At 42.0% G+C, this 22,827-nt stretch overlaps 1 protein-coding gene across 1 annotated transcript; it reads left to right on the top strand.

The window, feature by feature from the left end:
* The first annotated feature begins 739 nt into the window (after positions 1–739).
* LOC106750685 (uncharacterized protein C1orf177-like) lies at positions 740–2,710 on the top strand. Its single transcript, XM_014631187.1, has 6 exons — positions 740–969; positions 1,049–1,284; positions 1,464–1,605; positions 1,708–1,790; positions 2,049–2,199; positions 2,401–2,710. Exons 1-6 carry the CDS (start codon positions 740–742, stop codon positions 2,708–2,710), a joined length of 1,152 nt encoding a protein of 383 aa, XP_014486673.1.
* The last annotated feature ends 20,117 nt before the right edge of the window (positions 2,711–22,827 follow it).

Here is a 22,827-nt window from a genome sequence, read left to right as displayed (position 1 = left end):
AGTTCGGAATAACAGGAAAAGTTGCACCCGAAGCGCTCGTCCGAAGTTTCCCGACCGTTGAGAGCAGACATGGATCAACCTCGGTCGTTGCTATTCAACGTGTTGTGCGAACGTGCTGTTAGAGATTTCCATAAGAAAAATTGCATTTTAATGCATTTGTGGTGTATTCGTTTGGTAGACAATGTAAAATGCGATAAATGGGGCTCACTTAGTTGCAACTGATATTATAGGAAGCTTCGTTGCTAATCGCTGCCGATTGAAGGTAGATCGCAGGTGCGGCTGAACGTGCGAGATACCGGCGACCGAAAACTTAGCGTCCTGCTTTTCGCACCGTTGATATGCGACCGTTTCTTTTCCGTAAAGCGATTCTCCACACTTCGGTCCTGCTGTTTTTCAAATTTGCCCCGACTGTGTTCAAATTATAAAGAATATGAAGATGGAAAAAATTGTAAAATAAAAATTATCGACGTTGCGACGATCTGAACATCGTTACATTTCGTTGCGGAGCTTTTCAGAATTCTGTTTTAACTTCAAGTTAAATGCATTTTATTCTTCTCGCAAAAGAACGCTCGCAATATTGATTCAACGACAAATTGATCAAATGTAGTTCGCAAACACGCGTTAACACGCGCAAACACGCGCTAAATTCCCAGTTTACGCACGGCGATTTCGTCGGATTGTTTTTAACACTCGTTTCGTTTTCATCCACTTACAGTCTTCTGAGAATCTTGTGTAAAAGATGTCACGAAGATACAAAGGCACGAATTACAAGTTATGCCGTTGCTGCTACAAATGGCGTTGTCGGTGTCTAATACCGCGTCAGGCGAAACCACATCCGCCCTTCAACAGCGAGACGAAGGCGTTCAACGAATTAGGTTTACACCCTAAAATGCGAACTCTCGCATCAGATTCACCGGCTGTAGGCACTTATTATCCTCGACCGATCGAACGCAAACCTGAATCTATAAGGTAAAGGTCGAGTTTACTTTTATGCACTCGAAATGGCGCGAAGAAAGCAGCCGGTAAAGAAACCGGAATTATGATACAGTTGGGAGAGGAAAGAAGAGACTGAAAGGTTTTCCGCCACGATGGACGGTCGTCTAACCGAGGAGGTCTTGATGCAGCGAGAATTAATAAAAACTGGGGGTGGACCTGGTACTTACGACATGCTTCGTTGGCCTGAGACTACTTTGGGAGATCCTTGCAAGAGTCTGTGGGAGAACATCGATTTCGGGACGGTGCCACGGTTTGAGCCTAGATACAAGTCTACCACACCTGGTCCAGGTGATCCAAATAATTCGTCGGACTCTAAGAGATGATAATTAAATCGTCCCGATGAAATATTGATAAATTACGATCGAGATATATTTTTATTTCTACTCTGGTTTGTAAAAAAAAGTCCCCTGAATTTTAATCAGGGTCGGGGTTGATCTTTCGACTCTCTTTCACTCCTTTTTTTAAAGGATACACCCTCCGAGTGCACAATCCGTATTATTACTTGGAACAGAAAAGATTGAAAGGTTTCTCTCAGGTACCAACGTTCGAGTTTGATTTAGCACCGAGATTCCGAGAAACTAAAAGAAGTTGGTCTCTACCGTGCAACAGGTAAGAATAAAAGAGCCGTCTGAAATAATGTCGTTCTTCTAAATGTCTTTCACACACTCCTCTATAGTTTGAAATCACGAAAGAATGCATTTCTCGTCACAGGTATAACGTGAGGCATCCGCACTCGCTTGAAGCTTTTCTTAAAAAAGTCACGGGCAAAAGAGGGCCTTACGATCTTTTTACAGGTGTTAAATGTTTTATTTTGTTAACCTATACATGTTCATTATTTTATAAATTATTTCAAAAAATGATAATGAAGTATGTTTGAGAGTTAATTCTTTCTCCAAATAAGAATTTAAAAAATATAGATTGATAAGGTGTTATTCTACACTCATATCTCATTTTGAAACTTATATTAAAAAAATAGAGAGATTTATACACGAAATAGAAAGCTCGTACAAATGTTTAATTACAATGTTCGTTAACTTTGAATTCGTTTCAAGGACCGAGAGATGAAACTACCCTCAGAGGCGTGCTAAGGGTACGTGAAAAATTACCGGATAGCGGGGACTGGCCGCGGAAATTACCAAGTGAAATGGAAAAACTTTTGAGCAAGTCCAATTATTTCAAAGGAAAATGGACCACCAATCCCAGGTATTTGGATAAATTATGATATTTAACAAACGAAGGAATAAGTAAAAAAGATTATTAGCCTATGAGAATTTTTCCCGCTGAAAATAGTTAAATTATCATCATAACAATTTAATCACGAGATTTCGAATACTAGCACTCGTGTCTACACTTCCGTGTGTGATTGTGAAATTTATTTTGATTTGGAGAAACGTTTTTCTGAAGATTTCCAAAGAAGCCAGTCATGAGGATATTGTTACAAGATATCAGCACGTGTTATAAGAACCCCGATGAACCGGGACCAGGTCATTACGACCCCCAAATACCTCGAAAGCCGAGCACTCGTAAAAAATATCCTTTCGATAGCAACGTGGAGTTTGCACATCCCCTTCCGCCAAGTGACATTCGTCCTGGACCAGCCAGATACCAGATTAAACGCGATCGTATCATAAAAGGACACGGGTGGACGTCCATATTCAAAAGCAAAGCACCTAGAACGCTCAGCATTCATAAGCCATCATATAAATATTTCTAATACTTACATTACAATTAAACCAAAAAAAAATCAATAGTGCATTAATCAAATATTTTCATTCTACGTTTTATATAGAAGACAAGTTTCACTACCTGTGATCATTCATAGCCGTACATTTTACTTGCTGTTGTTAGATCGAATTAGCCAAAATATAAGACTCCTTGTACACGTGGATTCAGCTTTGCTTAGCAGCCGTCGATTATAAATATAACGAGTTCTAGAACGCGTTATAGCATCCGCGGTAAATCGCGTAATGCCAGCTATCCACGCGACGAGGCGCGTACGAGCGCTCCACGTTAATTCCAAGATCCAACAATCATTCGTGATTGATCGTTCGAATTATCTCGGCACGATGTGCCGGCGATTCCTCGTTTTTCCGTCGACGGTGTTCCCTGACAGAGGCGCGAGATTTCGTGCCAGGTGGAGAGTCGTAGCAGGAGCCTTCTCGGGGGATAATAATGCACCGTGTGATTACCCGAACTGCACCGAATGCATAATTCATACGTATGCCACGAACTTTGAACCGGCTGCACGGACCGTGTCCTATCCCCGCGCGTAGAACCCGCGTAATTGCATTTAACCGTTTTCCAACGACCGCCCCTTTCATTTAGGCCCTTACCGCACACGTCATTCGTTTGTTATGGAACGCCCGGGCCCTTCTCTTCTCCCTCCTTTCCTCCAGGCGGCCTTAATTGCCGCAATAAAACGAGACAGAATTTATTGGATCGTATGCGCGACGCGTTGGCGCACAATGCTGAAAAATCGTCCGCGGCCGTGTGCGATTTCGTGCACTTTTATGCAATTCGGATCAATGCGCCGCGCGAAGCTTTCAGTCGTGACGAATAATTGTCGCAAGACAGAAAACGTAGAATACGAGCTAGACGACATTTTTGGATGACAGATTGTTGAACAACGCCACATTGCATTATGACAGTTATTATGCGCTCTAAGATGAAGGCACAGGAAAGAAGGTTGAAACATTTTTTCTTTTTATAAGTTTTCGGACGCATCCTTTGTCTTTCTTCTTATTAATTTGTTTATTTGCTAAGAATAAAATTTTATTTCGCCGTATTCAAAGCTCCGAAGTAATCGCTGTGTCCTTGTTTAATGACGTCAGAAGAGAGAAAACGTATGCAAAGATTTTTTGTGTTATACTTTCAAATAAGATGTATCCACAAAATGACATGCGTGCTCGATTCAGCAAACTTGTAAAATTGGACGAACACTCTTATTCGAACAATCAATAAGCATTCGTAAAATTAACATTTACCAAACTATGAGAAAAGAGGTTAGAAAAAAAATTCCATCAAGTTAATTTTATGACTATTTATTGATTGTTCAAGTAAAAGAAAAATGTTCGTCTAATTTTACGAATGTGTTGAATTTATCACAAATGTCATTTTCTGGATATATCTTTTTATTTGAAACTGTAAAAAATCTTAGCATGCGTTTTCTCGCTTCTGACATTATTAAACAAGAACATTCACAGCAATTACTCTGGAGCCTTAAATAAATATTTATTTCTGTGAAATAAACCCTATATTTCATAAATAAATATTCATGTCCTTTTTCTCAGTGTGGTCGATAAGCTCTTGCATTTAATTGAAGTATATTTTTAAATCTAAGAGAATATACCAATTGAATGAAAAATTTCATTAATTACGGTTATTACTAAACTGTTAGCTAACTAACGTTACTGTGTAAACAAAATCTCTCTTTCTTTCGCTAAAATGACATTCGTTCAAAGAGTGCATCTCAAAACATACACTGAGAAACTCATTTAGTTGACTCAGACAAAATTCTTGTTTGGATATGAGCAAACGTTTTGGTTGTGAGAATCAAAGTTTACTTCTCTGAACTAAAGATTTCCTTCTTTGAAACCAAAATGAAAAGGGTTTGGTTCAGAAAATTAAATTTTGATGCGCACAACCAAAACCTTTGTTCGTCCATATCCAAATAAGAATTTTGTTGAGTCAAATAAATGGGTTTCTCAGTGAAGCGAGAACTAAAAAGTGAGCAAATTCATTAGGTGTTGACCGATGAAATTACAAACATTCTAGTAAATTCATTCACTTTTGCAATTCTCACAACGTTTTGAGACACATAATCGACCCCCTGGACCAACTAGGTACACGCGATTAAACAGGATCGTATCATAAAGAGACATAGGTGGCCGCCCGCCAACTTCAAAAGCAAAGTCCGTAGAACAATGAGCGCCATCATATAAAGACTTTCTTTATATCGGCACACGCGTATTTAACTTACGGATAATAAAACGCGGAGCACCGGAAGCATCTTCCGTGCGGAAAAAAGGGAAAGAAGAAAATGAGAAAATTTCTCGCGGCGAGCCATATGGCTGGGATAATTTCGTAGATTGATGGAGAATTTCACGGAGCAACTGACACCCCGTGTACGCATTCCCATAGGCGGCGGCGTCTACGTAATGCGGCTGTCGTGCGTGTGGGACGCACGCATTAGTTACAAGGGCAAATTAATCGGGACGCAATTAGGCGCTAATAACTTTTTAATTTACGACACCAACGCGTTTCTCGCAAGATCGATCTACCGTTGGCCGTCGGGTTCGTTCACCCGCGATGTCGCAAGAGGATAAACCGCAGTGTGACGTTAAAACGATGTAAAATCACCAGACTACGAGTAATAATTTCTCAACCCGAAGGAAAGAGAAAACAAATGTCCGAGCAATTTATCTCTTATTATCGTCTTTCTTATCGGCATTCTTGTCAGTTCGCTCGTTGTAACACTACCAACTTTTTTCCAAGTCGTCTCGCGCGAAATTGGATTCTCTCCCGAGTCGATCATTATCTTCGCACGACAAGTTAAAGTTTGGGCCTTAAATTCGAGGGAGAAGGAAAAGAGGTGAGGTGACGTACGATCGATATACTCGAGGTATATACGACCGCTAGACTTTCAGATTGACACCTCTGCGACAGTTCTGAATGAACGTTATGAAACGGGCATCACACAATTTCTATTCAACGTTTCCAAATTGTTCCAGAGACTGAATATCCTCTCATGTCCGATCCACGCAGGTAAGCTTCTTGAATAGAATTCTTCGAAGATCTGTCAAAAATCAATTCATCTCAGTGCGACGGACGAACTTCTCTCTCTCTCTCTCTTACATAGTGTCGCGTGGCTGTGCAAATCGCCTCTTCCCGTCGAGGCCTGGCAATGTTCAATGAATTATCATGACAAAGAATGACATAGCCACACAATAGCATTACACCGTGTCATCACTACCGTTTCCTCGCAGTTCGCCTCAGGATCACGTAAATCTTTAGTAACAGTCCTATTTCGATTACTTTTCTTCATTCTTCTTTTTTTCCTCGTTTCCTTTCTCATTTTGCTTCTATCGACAACTTTACGTGAAGGTCCACTCCCCACGGGAGATTCTTTTGAGGACGCAGGTTGACTATATATCGAAAAGATGTCATAGGCACACGCCTCTCTGATTCTTGTTCAAGGTTCCCATAAGCAACACACACACACACACACACACACACATACACTCACAATTGAGAACAAGTCTTTAATAGTCTCGATTTACAAAAATGCTTCACCATCCAGAGTAGCGTTTTTTTCCTGATACTATTCATTAAAACACAATCGCAATGGTCACAATAGCGATCACCCCCCTGAAGCGAAAACCCTCTTATGTAGCTGCACGAGGCAACATTTTAAGATTGTGCGTTGTTATTGGTGTTCTCGTACGCCAGAACATAATATTATAAATTATTATAATATCATTAAATTAAATTATAATATTATTAAATTAAATTATTAAGTTATTTATAAATTATTATAATATTTATAAATATTTTATAAACTATACATTATTATTGGCCGGCGCTAAACGTATCTGCCAAAAGCATGTGTGCCCTGACACGAATTCCTCATGGTCGCCCCTGTGTCAAGACGATGATGATAACGGGAGTATATGGTCAGTAGATCAATATTAAAAATGATTATAGCTAGGTTAATGAAAGACAGGTTCATCAAGGACGAGCGCGAGGTAAGATTAAATGGAAATTGATAGAGAGGGGAGAACTGAATGGCGAATTCCTGTGAGATCTTCGTTCACAAAAATGGGAAGAATGGTAAGAGGAAGTTATAAATCGCAGGGAAAGGAAATGTTTTCGAGTGGAACGATGGAACGAGCCCGAACCTGGCTGAGGGTATATCCTCGAGATGACCGCGATCGTAGGGGCTCGAGCGATCGAACGGAAGCGACGGTCCCGCGCATTGCGCGACAGCGGATTATCGATGCACACGTGCCTTTTGTGAAAAAGTTCCGCCCATCGGGCATACCGTCGGTGCTTTCGCTCTCGGGGGCAACCAGGAAGGCCGCCATCGAGGGAGGTGTGATACGTTACAGCTGGTTAAACAGCTGTGGGGTGGAAGGATAGCCGTGAACGCCGCGACAAATTTCGGCACCCACCAGAAAGCCGCGTATGAAATCGGAGGAGGCTGCCCTCTTTTTTTTCATCCCGTGTGCATTCGAGAGACTCACTTCGAACTTATTTCTGGCTGTTTTACGACAAGATGTGGAGACCTCGGGAGTGACGACTTATCGAGGAAGGTGCGATCTCGGCGAGGTAACAAATCGCTGATCGTTTGGTGCGTGTATTGGGATAGTCGGGAAATTCGGTTTGATTTTTGGGTTAAACTTGAATTTATCGCATTCAACGGAAACAAATTATTCGTCAGTCGAATAATCGTTATCTGAGTCAACGTTGTGCATGAATCTCCGGCAGTATTCGTACATTTTTTCGTGTGAGACTTCACTCCAAACGAGTGAAAATTCACTCCATGTGATAATAAAAATACCGCTACTCAGAGCGGAGTAATATTTCATTTTTCATAAGAGTGAATATTCCACTCCAATTATAGAGCAAATGGTTCCATTCGTTTAAAATAAGTGTTTCACTCCATTGAATCTTTTATGCCAAAAAGATTAAATTCTTCTAATTTATATTCTTTAACATATAAATCGGTGAAAGAATTCATTCTGTAAGAGTGAAAATTCACTCCAACTCGAGTGATTCGGTATTCATCTCATTTCTCGAGTGGGAACTTCACAACACAGAGTAAAAATATTCACTCCACGTCGCAGGATAGAAGAATTCACTTCATAAGAGTGAACAGTCCACCCCAATTCGAATTACTTGGCATTTCATTTTTCGAGTGGAGATTTCACTTCAAAAAATTTAGAGAGTACATCTCTATCGTAGAAGATGTGCGTGTGTGTGTGTGTATGTGTGTGTATGTGTGGGCGATTTACCATCGAAAAAGTTAAGAAAGTAGCGGAATCCGATATCTGCTACGGTCATGTCTGTAGTTGATACTTCTTTCGTCAAATTCTCTCGTCGAGAGACGCGATTAAATCCGTCGTATCGAGTCGTCACGTTATGTTAAATTCGATTAAAAGTTCGAGGCGCACCACTAGCGCGCGTAATTAACAGGCGTAATAGCAAAAGTAATGGAAAGACGTAATTTCGAAGATGGAAGTGCGGTTGTAAGAGGTGCGTTCTTCGTCTGTACGCTTTAACGTGATCCACGACGCGACGCTCGATAAAATATTAATAATAAATGGCGTGGATAACAGACATGTACGACGGACCGTGTTCATTGGTCGACCATATGCTAACGATTCTTGTTTTAATCCTTATGCTATCGGTCGTTCGGCTTTCGGGCTAATGACGATTGACGGCTACGGTGTATTTAACACTTCAACCCGACAATATGACTGCGTCGTTAAGAGTGCGTTGTATCTCAAACAAATACTTCGTTTCAACGATCAAATGATTTCGTTGATTTGATATTCTTTTATTGCGCACACAGCTCTCAGGCAATGTCTGCATAATTATGCGTTACGTCAGATATCAATATATTATTTCCACGTACAGTTAAAAATCTTCTCAATTATTCCGCAGACCTTCCCGGTTTCTTTCCCAAGGACAAGAAAAATTAATTTAGAAAAATTCACATGTGTTCGGTTAAAACCTCATATCATGTATTTCTTTCCGTAAAGAGGATAAATTATGTGCACTTAACTGAAGTCATATGAAGTTAATATGTTATATGTTAAGTAATAACATATTACTTTCAAAGAATTATGACTTGTAAATGTCGCAGGTTTTAACTGAACACGTAAATTATTCTAAATGGATTTTTCTACCCTCGGGAGACAAAGCGAAAAAATTCGCGAGAAAATTGAAAAAAACCCGGTTTTCTTTCGAGGCTTCAGAACCATAGAAGAGAATAGGGTAATACTATTCTATAATATACTGGAGTAAGCCTTCTCTATATTAAATCATAGAAATCTGCGGTCCGTTGGAGGAAAGGATAAATGAATAGGTTGGAAAAACACCCGTCTCTTTTGTATGTGACGACTATGATAAAAAGAAGGATTCATCCTGAATATATGTAGTTTTCGACGAATAGGACATCCTAATTCCTTGATGGTTCACTCCAGTAGGATATAAAGCTCAATGTTAATACTGGTGGATAATACCGGTCGCTTCTACATCTCGATTGTGGTCGATACGAATTGACTTCTGCAAATTTTCGTTCTCAGTGGAGGGCCAGAGGAAACGTAAGACAAAACACCGTTATCTCGAACATTGTTCATGAGTTATTGCGAAAGGTTTGTTTCGTCGTTTTCTGATGCAAGAATTACTGCTAAAGAAGCATGGAAAATCGGCACATTTATTCGCGCAAAATTATTGCACTATTTTCTGCAATGTCACTTAAACCTTCTAATATACGGCAGGAATATTAGTTTTCTGAATTGGATCTTTACAACGTGGTTAAACTATTTGTGGAAACATGTGATTTGGTTAATACCGATCAGTCGGTACTGGAGTGATCGGGATTAAGGTTTGTGTTTTCTGTGTGAAAAATTTGGGAGAGACGATGAAATGTGGATTTTTGCGAACTTTGAGCGCACAAGAATATCACCGATTTGAATAGTTCCGATACATATCATTGCGAAGGACACGGAAATAAACAATATATTATTTTTTTAAGATATTACATGCAAAATTTTTGTTATATTTCTCCTTTAATAAATATATTCGATTTTCAGTGAAATGTATACTTTCTCTAGTTTTATATTACTATAAACATCGCTGATCGGTATTGCCTCCAGGTCGGGGTTAGCCCGGTCAAATCGCATTTTTCGTTTTTTTCATTTGTTTCTCTAATACATATTTATATGGAATTTTTTGCACTAGTCTATATTATAGTAAACACCTGTAAGTATTCGTAGCATTGAGTGGATCCTGAATCCGATATTTCTTACCAGTTTTATGAGAGTTTTCGCTTAGATGACCTTCATTACCTGGTTTTCCCCTACTCCTACTATGTACAGTTCAATAGTAATTAAAAATTTCATTTTTGCGAGAAGAAGAGCAGGAGTAAATTGTTCGCGTTATAACTTTTCCTGGAAGAAACAATATATAAAATAACAGAAACATAATTACACAGGCCTTCTTTAGGACTGTTATCTTCGCGTGTACATCGAGATCATGAAATTATCGTCGCGATCCGTGTGGATAATTTCGCGCGTAAATTGCTACATGCAACAATCTTAAAGGTGGATCATTATTCCGGTAACGGTACAACGAGGTGATATCCATCCGCTCATCTATCTCGAAAGAACCGCTCGGGAAAAAATCTGTCGAGTCAGGGTTTCGAAAACGACGACGGGGCGAAGTTTAAAGGATGCCGCAACACCGGTAGCCGGCGTTATTACACTCACCCATACAGGCGCGTGCATTGTGAATCCTCGAGGATCGCGTGACATTAAACCTATCCTACAGCATCTACGCAGCGTTTACCGTCGCCGTTGTGCCGCTTGCGGAATACGATGCTAAAGAGAGGCTGTAATGTACACCGCAGAAATATTATGGCATCACTAATTTACCATAAATCATAGCGCATCGAGAAGAGGAGATAATCCCGTGCCCGCACAGTACGGTCATTGCGTCAATCCAATTTAGTTTGGTAATAGAAGTCGTCCGTTCATAAAAAAAGGCTTGTTATATCTCATCGTTGCCTCTTTTCCGCGATGCCTATCTCCATTTCGGTGTGAGTCGCTTCGATGATTACCGCGGGCGGCTGTCATTACGAAGGAATTATGTATTTCAACCGTTTAAACGTCATGGAGAACTCAATACTATAGAATAATATATAATGTTAACATCACGATATAAAGAATTAAATTAATAATAGATAATATAGATAAGTAGGTAATAATAAATAGATAATATGACGGTATTTTCAAGCAGGTCTCGCTGGTTGAAAGTCACATAGTCACAAGGATAATGTATATGTGCTCAATTGTCGACAGATCATAATAATCTTTGACGTGAAGGTAAGTAAACAATCGTGAGTCTCGATTTTTTTCGAATCGATCGAAATATGTGTGAGACACTTTACATTATTTCGTACCTGTAATTATCGTTGCTAAATCGCCTTGCAGGCAGGAGTGATATCCACGCTACCAATTTTTATTTTCATTAGTTAAGAAAAACATTGTTTTGAACCGTTGATATTTGAGCATGACGATTATCAGAAGATAAAAGATAAGCTTTTTGTTTCAGATCCGGCAGAAATTATGGCCACACGGTGGATACGATTGCCGAGAAATGTAGTTTCAAATTTCTAGGTTTCCGTCGCAAGTGCGGTGAAGTAAAATAATAGTCAACGTGGGATTATTCAGGATACTACGCAGTTTGACACACAGCTGCGAGTTTCGTTGACGAACGTCAGTGGACTTGGCTGAACGTCAGTGGATTTCAACACAAAATAATGAAAAGAAAAGATAAAATTAAACTTCAATATTACTATGATCATTTATTAGGCGAATGTGCAGCATGTTCAACCTCGTTTAATTTCTGCAAGAAAGAGAGACGTGAAATATTTATTCGTATTTAATCTAGAAATTTTTATAAAAGCAATCAATATTTTTTAACGGGATTTCTTCATAAATTGAACAAAATTGAACAGAGTTCTGCTCAGGAAAAAATGAGTTAATGCCTTTTAAAGACAAAATAGTGGAATTTGACAATGATTTTTCTGACCGAGCGACAGTCCAAACTGGCCTTCGTTGTCTCGTCATAAACCCGTTGATTCGTAAAACTTGATTTTTGTTTACATTCCTGTGGCAACGACCTTATGAATCATCACTCATAGCGTGTCAAAACGAAAATACTTGCTGTGTGGTTCGTGTCGCACGCGCTCGGGAAACTTTATAGCGTTCGTGCGCCGTACTCGTGTCAACCCTTTCGTTTCTTGGTTTTCCTCAACATTTTACACTTGATCTTTATTTCTTCCTACGGCAATAATGTAACTCATAACAAGTTTCAGATAATAATAATCTTTTGAGTTTACGAATTTCCACGAAAATATCAAGTTGCCATGAATCCAAAATCGATTCTCGCCGACTATGGGCGAATCGTTTTTTACTGAACATTTTTAGATACGTATGTATCCGAATTTTTAGTTCATTATAATCCCCGAAAAATCTTAAACACGATTGAACCATTGGGGTTTACCAGAGCGTAGAATTTATTTTGGACTTATCAAACCCTTCGGCGGAGTTTCGCGCAATCGCTGCGCGTTATGTGCGACACTTGATTTGCCAAACTTGATTTACCGGTTCGATAAACGCGACATTTAGACGGCGGTCGCCATACGGTATGCACGACGTACGGAAAATTTCGAGATTTACGACTTTTACGTGCGCAATCGCGCGCGCGCGCGCCCTACTGTGGCTAAGAGTCGCTCGAGCCGCTTTTGCCGGACTTCTCGCCCGATACTGATTTCCTTCTGTTCTTCCCTTCGCCTGCGGCTCACCCCTCGTTGCCACGTTTCGAGCGGCGCTTTGTGTGAAAGCGAAAAAAAAAATCAGACGAAGAAACAAGGAAGTCGTATTTCCTTCCAGGTGGAGGGCTCCTTTGAGGAATACCGCGATCGCCGTATTTCAATTCGAATTTAGTAAACACCGTGCCACCTTTGATCGAGTTTATGCAGAAGAGTGACCGGCCGTAAAACAACAAGCGACGGATCATACGTGGGCCACCACGCGCATTTCGTGCATCGACGCTGGGCTTTGTGGCCATTCGTGTTTTGTGGCAAGTAATTGTCGAGCAAAAGCTCTCGTTAAGGAAAGAACAAAAAGTGGTAGTTATTATTTAAAACATTATATTTAGTTATTTATTTACGGCAAATGTTTCGTTGGTACAGTGTTTTTCAGACGAAAAATAATATAAAAGGACTACATAGAAAATAGAAAATAGAAAAATAATATAAAATACAAGGAAAAGATAAAAAGTATAAGTACAGTAACGCGTTAATTCAAGATGAGCCTGAGTTGAGGTAACCAATAACAGCATTTTTGAAGGGAGGAAGTGATAAAGATCAGTGATATCACACTGATCACTGGTATCATTAAAATTATTAACAAGCAAAGAAAGCTATTCAGTGATTTATTATATATATATATATATATATATACCTCGCACATGCATCAAAGGTGATCTTGAGGAAAATGTTCGCGAGATTTAATTGTTGCAATTTTTAGCATTCCATTTATCGATATGCTGTTGATAGAATAGTTGTGCTCTAAGATTTCTTTTAAATTTATCTACTTTATTTATTATTTATTCATTCAATTGCTGACGAGCTCTTTTATAACTTCAGTTTCCTCGTTTTGCTATAATCATCTTCTTTTCCTCTTTTCCCTCTCGTGAGAGTATTTTAAGACGCGGAACTTGCAAGGAAGCCCAAGTGGGGACAGTAGAGTGAACGCTGATGTCGAGTGAATTTCCTGCTGACGTTATATAAATGGATGGTTTAACTTCTCGCGTTGTATCAATCTTTCATCGGATTGAAGCCCACGGGAAGCCCGCCTGCCGTACTGACAGCAACGAATCGTAGCGGGTCAACGGCAATCACGAAGATGCAACAAAATTGTACGCATTTCCGACGTGCAATTTCGATCATAGCGGGACTCGGCTGATCCCTCAGTCGTCGATCCTCAACCCCCGAGCCGATCACCCGGTGACTCTCACGGTCCCATGAGATCAAGATGGCGAATCGAAACTTTCTCGCCAAGAGTCTCTATTATCGACGAAACACGGTCCGGAAGAAACCGGTGAAGATCAGCGAGGCGAGGACGCCACGTCGACGAGAGGCCGAGTCCGGTCCCTGAGTCGCCGAGACGACGAGCGGAGGAAATGAAAAAAGAAATGCCGAAAAGAAAATGAGGCAAGAAAGGCAAAAATGGAAGGAAATTGTGTTCATCTTCGACGTGGTCCCCCGCGTGAAACCAGGACGAGAACGAGCGGAATCGAAACACCCACGTCTCGGAATTCGTCCGTAGCCTCTCGTCGTCCAAGGTAGTGGGGTTCTTCAGCCCGCCTTCAGTCACGCCCAGACTTCCACCACATTCCAGCCTGCACACCTGCCGATGATGGTGGGGTTGCACACCGGTTGCACCAAAGGGGGTGAGAGGGACGAAATTGCTCGGCAATTGCAGTGTCGCGTCGGGATAATTGCGGCGACGCGTACGGCGCGTCGCGCGAGGAGCCGTCAATCGCGATATTCTCCGCACTGTGTTAATGACATTTTGCGGCACGATCATGCGTGTCACCGGTGTACTACATTATACCGTGCCCCCGGGGTCGCATCGAAGGGTTGAAGACCGCAGGTAGCATCGAATGATTCGGAGAAATCGTGCGAGTCTGCTTTCGTCGCGAAGTACGCTTCTGATTTCATTTCGCGTTACTCGCAGCTACGACGATTTCTTCTTCGAGCCTCGTAGCTTCTCAATTCAGCGAGAGATTCCTCGGAGTCGAAGCGTCTCCGATGGCGAAAATATTGGGGGTTGATTTCAAAATGGCCGTTGAACATATATGCCAGGTGCATCAAGGACGATACGCATCGCTGGTAGCGGTCGCGTTTCACGATATAAAACGATCTAACGGTTGACCAGAGAGCATATAGTTTTGACCCGCTTTACATCGGAGGAACTAATGTCGCAGCCTATTCGAATCATCATGGCTGTGTCCAAAGATCTGAGACAGCTTTCGGATTATTACTGGGAATGTGAATCAGCATGAGAGAACGAAAAAGAACCGCTGAAATAGTCAACGTCACAGAGACGTTGATTTATTGGTGTGACACTGAAGGTAAAATTCCAAAACGTTTCAACAATGCCCTCCCTCGTGTCGTTAGACACCGCACACATTATTGTGCTTTTCAGCTTTTTTCCTGAAAATCTGCAGGGATTTTTGAAAAATCCCAGAAAACGCCAAGGAATTCTAGAGACGCATAAAAGCCTGGAAATCTAAATTCGAAATTATAAATCTTAATTTTTAAAACACCTACATCATGATTCTTAAACCGCTGACTGACAAAAACAAATAATCTTACGTTTTATTCGAATTTGAGGGAATCTATAATATGAGAAAGTGTAGGCCTACATTGCTTTCTGAATATATGACTTGAGTTTTCAAATGGTTGGTCCGTCAAACCGTTTTCTTAGGAATCTTTTTAAATTTTAACTGCATATTGATGGAAATATCATCACGTTTGTACAATTAGGAAACGATTGACCATTCGGAAGCTACGATATTAAAAATGACACTTTTTATTCCTTAAAGTTATAATGCTCTATTATATAAGATAATAAATAAGAGAATAATGTCTTATAATATACTAATAAGATTTTTATTGCATATTATTTATAATGTCCTATTTTAATTTTGATTTTTAATTTTTTTTAAACCACATTTAAGATTTTAATGAAAAACTACTGTGATATTAAGGATTAATATAGAGACATTTGTACAAAACTTTCAGAATTATTGATGATTTTGTTTTGAAAATATAACTATAGGAAATTTACAATTTGTACACAGAGAAAAAATATTTTGCTGGCACAGCAAATTGTTAGTTGCTATAGCAACAGCAAAAAAAATTGTTTAAGAGTATTAATTNTCGGAAAATGTAGGAAAACACTATTTTGTTCTAACAGCAAATTAACGTATCCTAAAGACAAATTCACTCAGCAATATACTTTCTATCCTGGCGACAAGAATGTTTGTGCTCTAATTGCGAGTAATTCGCTGATTTGGTTATGCCAACTAAATTTTATTGCTGTCGCAACAATGTTTTGCTACAATAGCAAAATTATTTTTTTCGTTTAGCAAATTTTGTTGCTGTTCTCATAATGACTAATTGTTTGCTATGCTAGGAAAATCATACATATACGATATATGTACAAATATTTAAATATTTATATATTCTTTTCTATTATGTATGCACCTCAACTGACATATAAATAGAGCATTAATATGAAAAATAAAAAATAAATATCACCGTGTTTGTAATGTTATGTGTATTTATATTTAGCTTAATTTTGCTCAAAGTTAACATTTACATGTATTACTTAGATAGTTAAATAAAGTTATAGGAAAGTACTTTTTTCCAATAAATAATAAGTTAATATAAGAGTTGCTTAATATCGCCATCTGAAAACTCGACATTTTAATAACCGACAGTCTTAAATATAAAGTTATAAGAAGCATTCATTCCTCTGGTTTCAATTGTTTAATAGTTTTAATTTCAAAATTCCTTTATTATTGAAGTTCAGGCTTGTATTCAAGACGAAATAGAGATATGACGTACCCCGAGCGAATTTCCCGCAGCCGCGCGCTCGCGCGAACGCCTCGGACGCGATTCCTTTTTTTCTCTCGTTCACTCGACGTTTGCGAATTTGTTACGGAATTTCGCGTAAAACGGGGTTCCGCAGAAGCGAGGAGATGGACGAGGATCCCTAATAGTCGACGCGAGCCGTGCGGTAGTCGCATTCGTACATAAAACTCCTTTGACTTCGCTGGGGCGCCGCGATGATGGAGAATACATTTAGATACGCCAACCAATTATAGCGCCGCCTTCCATCCGCCGTATTTTCTTGCAACGCGCCAACGTTCGCCTCCGACGAAACGGCGTACCCCTTTTTACGCGTCCCTTCCAGCAACGAGCAGCCTCGAGCAAATAGCAAAACTTGAGTCGACGAGACTTCCGTTAGTGAAATCCCGCGGCGCGTTGATTGGCGACGTTCACCTGCTATCTCGGCAAAATCTCGACAGTATTGTTCGACGCGTGTGATTGATCGAACGAATTTCTTCCAAGATACACCATGCATTACCGTGGAGGCGTTAAAACAAGCAAGGTGTATCGCTTTACATGTGAACGACCTCCGATATCCGACACGGTAATCCGAGCGTCGAGAGAGAGAGAGAGAGAGAGCGACGGGCTGCGCGCGTCACAGCGCGCGAATGTTGTACGGAAATACGCGCAAGTGCCTTGCTTAAGGGATAACGACGTGCGAGCGCTTACTTTTCGAGCGTCAAGTCCCCACACAGCTGAGCAAAGAGCGGCCGGCAATGCTCAGACGGGCCGCAAGGCTCGGCGTGTAAGCGCTCGTAATTAGGCGGGTAGGAAGTCTCCACGGCGAGATAGGCGAGTCGAACGCGCGTTACCACGGATACATTCCGTACAGAAAGCGTATCTCATTAATTGCCACTAATAATAGGTGGGCCCCGCGGCCCCCCCTCCCGACACGTGCTTCGTTTATTTACAGCGCGCGCGCGCGGACGAGAGCCTTTTACACACCTGACGGCATCCGTGAAAACGCCGTAACGTCCCACCTCGCGCGGCCGAAAATCCGCGGATTGAGACGTCCCGCCGGCGTCTAGGCTTGACCAATGTCGCGTTCGCGCCGATTATTCGTGCTGATTATTCTACCTTGCTACTCTTTATCCGCTACGAGAGCGAAAGAAAGAGGGAACACTGACGGACGATGTTTAACGTAACCGTGACGTTTGTTTTCATGTTCTCGATTTCGATTATCCGGCTGTTAAACCTTTCGGAATTACTCGGGTGTTATCCGGATATCCGGATTACTGAGTACGTGGTGAATTTCAGACGTTACGATATTATGGGTTTTTCTGACGATAGCAAATAACAAACTATCTATTGCAGACTCATAACTATATTTGCTCGTCGCTGTTTGATGGTGATTAGTATTAATATTAGTACCGTCAATGTCGACCGCCCGAATCGTTCAATAATTGTGTACACGGCTAACCTCAGGCGTTTCAAATTATTGAGTTTTCTAACGATCACAGGTAATAATGACGTCTGAAATTAGTATACTCAGTTACTGGAAGACTCAGGTACTCGGGTAGTCGTAATTGACAGCGTTAATGGGTACCCAGGTACCCGGGTAATCTCGAAAGACTTGGGTACCTAAATTCTCGAGCGTTACTCGCACTAAAAGGAGAAACATTCAAGTAAATATTTTCCAAGAAGTATCGAAGTGATTATTTTACTTGGATCAAGTAAGTGTTACTTGAATGTGACACTTTCTTCTTCATTGTGCTATATTCAAGCAATATATTCACTTAATCTAAGTAAAATAATTACTACAATATACCTTTAATAAATATTAGTACATTGAAAGCAAAAAATGCTGCATTCAAGTAACATTTAATCGATGTAAATAAAGTAATTACCCCAATGCCCCTTCGTAAATATTTACTCGAATGTAGTGCTTCATTCTTTCAGTGCTAATATCGAAATATACCAATAAAATATATTGAAATACGCCGGATTATACCGACGGCGCTAAGTTTGCTTATCAGAATGCGAAGCCGATCAATGGAGATGTATACGCTAATCTTATCGTAATTGCAATCGGTTGAACGTGAAAGCGCGAGAGCCGATGTTAGATACGTTAGATACATCAAGTATATGTGTACGTTAGACCATTTCAGCGTAATCACGAGACGATCGGGCGCGTTAGATTTCATTAATCTTGCCGGCTTCTTAGCCCCGCGTTTCATTTGTCTTCGACGAGAGCCGGGAGGGGCGGAGGGAGCGCGAGGGCCCAATTCTCCCGGTCGGGACGGAGAGAGAGAGAGAGAGAGAATGCAGAGAAATCGCGAAATCAGCGGGACACCGCGTGGGTCGATCGCGGCGCGGACCAATTGGCTCCTAATTTAGAGAGGGTGCTGAACAAAAAAGGCACGTAATTTCGTAGCGCTGGACCAGCCAGCGAGCGAGCGACGGAATCGTCATGGGGCCCCGGCGTCTTGATAAATTAATTTGCACCGGAAACGCCTGACGGGGAAATGACGTCATTACCCGCTACCGAATAAGCCGACCCGCGGATTTTTCGCTTTTGCGCCTCCTTTACCGGCCACACGACGGCGTTTTTTGCCGTTCGATCAATGGACGCGGAAAATGGATCGCGTGAGTCGTGGTTGTGCAAAGGAGCGTGAGGCACGAAAATGCGGCGAGTCCCGATAGCAGATATCCGCTTGGAATTACATCCGGCTCTGTAATTCGAAATCTATTTTGATTTCGTGCGTCGGAATCGCGCTTAGGTCACGAATGATTAATGGACAGCCGCATTTGAACGTGAACAGTTCGGGAAGTCGAGCGAGCGTCGGGTGCAGCCGTAAATGAAATCGACGAATTATGAAATTTCCACCAGTGATACGGCGAATGAAGATCGTACGAGATGAAGTGCTCGGCGATCTTACAGGAATCCCGGCACCGGATAGGTGTCGAAAAGGTGGTCTGCGAGTTCGGAGGAAGGAAGGGGCACGTAAGGAGCATCCGCAGCATCCTGTATCACGGAATGAAGCGCGAGCGGGGGAGCGGGAGAGGTGGGACAGATCGAGGGGGGCGAGGAGGGACGCCGATCTCATTTCGAAACGTGAATGAGCCGGCGGCTACCTCAAACGAGCGCTCGACCGTGCCTTTTTTTCCTGCCTCTCTTTCTCTCGCTCTTCTTCTTCTTCTCCTCCTCCTCTGCTTCCCGTCACCCTCCCGCGGCCTCTTTCATTCCCGCCGGCAACACTCGAGTTTTTCCCGAACAATGGCGGTCATCCGAGGATCCCGCTGTCGCCTGTAACACAGGAGCCGCCGGGAGGCGATCAGAATGATGCACCACCTACCCGGATAATGACTAATCAAACCATCGGGAGATGCTCGCTCTCCCCGCTATCTCTCCGAGCACGTGCACTAGCATTTTTTCTCCCTCAGCGCGCGCGCGTCCCGTACTTAGCAGCCGATTTGCCGCGTTCGACTCCCCCGAGCCTCCTCGTGGGCCCGATACACCTTAGGATCCGAGTTGAGAGCAGGAACAATATTATTATCAGAGTTAAGAATTTATGGTCGTGCATGACGCTAAGTATGCGTTATAAGTACGCGCCACAGAGAATTACCGGTTTGATATGGCTGTCGTGTTATCATGCATGCATATCGGACTTGATATCATTCAGAAGGTGTATATCAATTAAGCCAAGCTGCGATTAGAAAGCTGTAATCAATGCTGATTTTCCACGTATCTATTTATTGTTGGTTAAGTGTAAGCGTAAGCGCAGCGTAAAACCGGATGTAATTATAAAATCTATGTAGATACATGGATGATATAGACGACGGGGAAATGTAAACGATCTAAGAACATTAGGGACGTGAAATTACCGTGAACGTTCCGGCCGTTCTATCGACAGTACCTGAAAAGATAGCGAAGGTTTTCATCCCCGCCGGGCGAGAGTCCACCGATCGGTCGATCGGGTTCTTCGGTGGTCACACATCGGCCGTGTGACTGATAAAAAATGGCGATATAACTCTTGCGTAACGAAGCAACGATTTAATAATGCATCGTACGGGGATGCTCGTAGCGTCGGGCCGACGTCATCGGGACCCGCCGGTTAATTAAAACGATCGCTCGGCAAGATCGGGGATCATTTGTTTACCGATGGCGCGCGGGAAGTTATCTGGCCGTTACGATCGCGCCGTGTCGGATCGCAATTAGCTACCGGATTTAATATACGGAGAAATCTCGGCTCGAGCGAGACGAGAAGCGGTGGAAGGAGAGGTGGAAGGAATTGGGGACCGCCGGATCTCTCGCGGCCGGTCACGGGGACGAGCGAGAGAGGAGGCACGAGCGAAATACTCCAAGAGAGCGAGAGAAATAAATCGCAGCGCGACGAGGAAAGCAAGGCCGGGGGACGCGGGAGGAGACGCAGAGAGGCAATTGAGACGGAGAAAGACCTGCGGGGCTCGACGGGGAAGATGAAGTAAGAAATGGAGCATCCGCAGAGAGTTAACGGCTCCCAGTCGGACAAAGTGACGCTGGTAAAGAAAGACGAGAAAGAAAGAGTGAGAGAAAGAGAGAGAGAGAGAGAGAGAGAGAGAATGAGTGAAGTGAATAGTCCCGAGGAAATGAGATCGGATGGGCTCCCTCGTAAAAATTGGGCCGAGTGGACGATTGTACGAGTGGAGCGGAAACACGCGTGTGTAAATCCGTTAGCGATTTGGATAATTTGTGTAACAATATGGCTTAAACCTTTGCGCTCGAGGCCTTTTTCGCTCGAGCGAACCAGCAACTCGAGAGGAGTTAGCTGCTCCCGCTTATTTCATGAGTTTTTTACAGTTAAAAATTAAACTCGTCTTCACTTGAACTAATTTCTTCCTCATATTACATGCTTATTGGGCTCAGTAACTTTAAGAGAAATATTCTGATTGCCAAGAAAGTTGAGTTCGAACTAACGTCGAAGACAGAGTCTGACCCGCGGTCGCGAGCGTTTTTGAGATAAGACATCTCTGTAGCCATTACCTCATAAGATTACACACAAAGGGCTAGGAGTAGACTCGTGAAGCGATATTCGTTAGGCCAAATCTAAATAAACACCGTTATCGCTCGATTTGCCGCCTCGATCCGAGTGGTGCCTGAGAGGCACCGCTCGAGTTGTCGCACCATATCCAGTGGTGCCTGAGAGGCACCTCTCGAGCGCAAAGGGTTAATACTGTCTGATAAATTTGAGCAGTCCATTCGAATTAAGATAAAACACTAAACTTTTGCTGTCATTACTAAAAATTTGATATTACAGAAGTAATGCACTGTGAGATAAAAATTTATTGGATGAAGTTAAAATGCACAAGCTTTATCTTTATCTTCGTTGAATATGGTATGGTAAGATTTGGTAACATTTGGTACATCAAATTAACGAAATAGGGATATGTACTCAAACGGGCGGGGCGATAATTAACTGCTGTTCCCAGGTAAAATATATTATACAATGACGATGACGTCAAAATGACGAGGAAATCACTAAAAAGGCATTTTTCGATCATTTTGTCATCATTCCGATGTTACTTCGGTTATTATCACTGTATATTCTACCCAGATTGTTAGGGTCCGAAAAATATAATCCAACTTAAAACTAAATTGAGCCACAATCATTGAAAACGTGATTATTAGTCGCAGTTCGAAAGAATGGAAAGTTACATTAGTAATGAAAGAAGTAATTAAAGAAACGGTAACCATTCTTATCGTATACAGTCGGCGTCATATATTCTACTATTCCCTAGAAGAGAGTTACGCAATTTTTAGCCTTACAGCACATAAGATTGAAAATCGCTGAAGTAACTCTAGTTATAATAGTAAGATTATACAATGGCTCTAATTATACTAACTTCTTTACTTTATGTATGCAAATTCATATAACGGTAAAAAGTTCCAATCTAAGGAATGGTACAACGTACATAACGCCGAGCGTAGACGAGGTAACATCATCAGTTTCTGGCAGCGAATATTCCTCATTGTAGCGGCTGAGTTCAAACAGCAGTTAACAAATTGGGCTCCGGTAGCGAGGACATTAGCTGTTTGCATTTCAGAGAAACACTTCAGCTGGCCCCGGCACCTTCCTAATCCTTCCCCGGCGTGACGATTCCGATGATTCGAGACAATAGGTGCGATAATTCTTCACGTCCGCAGGCTCCCGTCGGATAATTCGCCGGGAGTGATTTGCGGGCGCGAGAAGAGGCCCAGCGTGTAAAATCGAGCGTCGCGCCTCTCGATGACTCGGCGGGGGCGAAAAATCAGCGCGGCCCGCCTCGGTGCTCTAAAGGGGCCCGCATGACTAGGAGCGGCGCGCCTCTATTTCCCCGATCGCTGCGAAACAGAAGCGACGGCCGTCCGTTGCGGCGGCGCTTAGGGAAGAAGCCGC

The sequence above is a fragment of the Dinoponera quadriceps genome, unplaced genomic scaffold, assembly GCF_001313825.1.
Source record: "Dinoponera quadriceps isolate SergipeBrazil2010 unplaced genomic scaffold, ASM131382v1 scaffold5144, whole genome shotgun sequence".
In the NCBI taxonomy this organism is placed as follows: Eukaryota; Metazoa; Arthropoda; class Insecta; order Hymenoptera; family Formicidae; genus Dinoponera; species Dinoponera quadriceps.
Note: the sequence above shows the minus strand (reverse complement) of the source record. Positions and strands in the feature narration are given on the sequence as shown.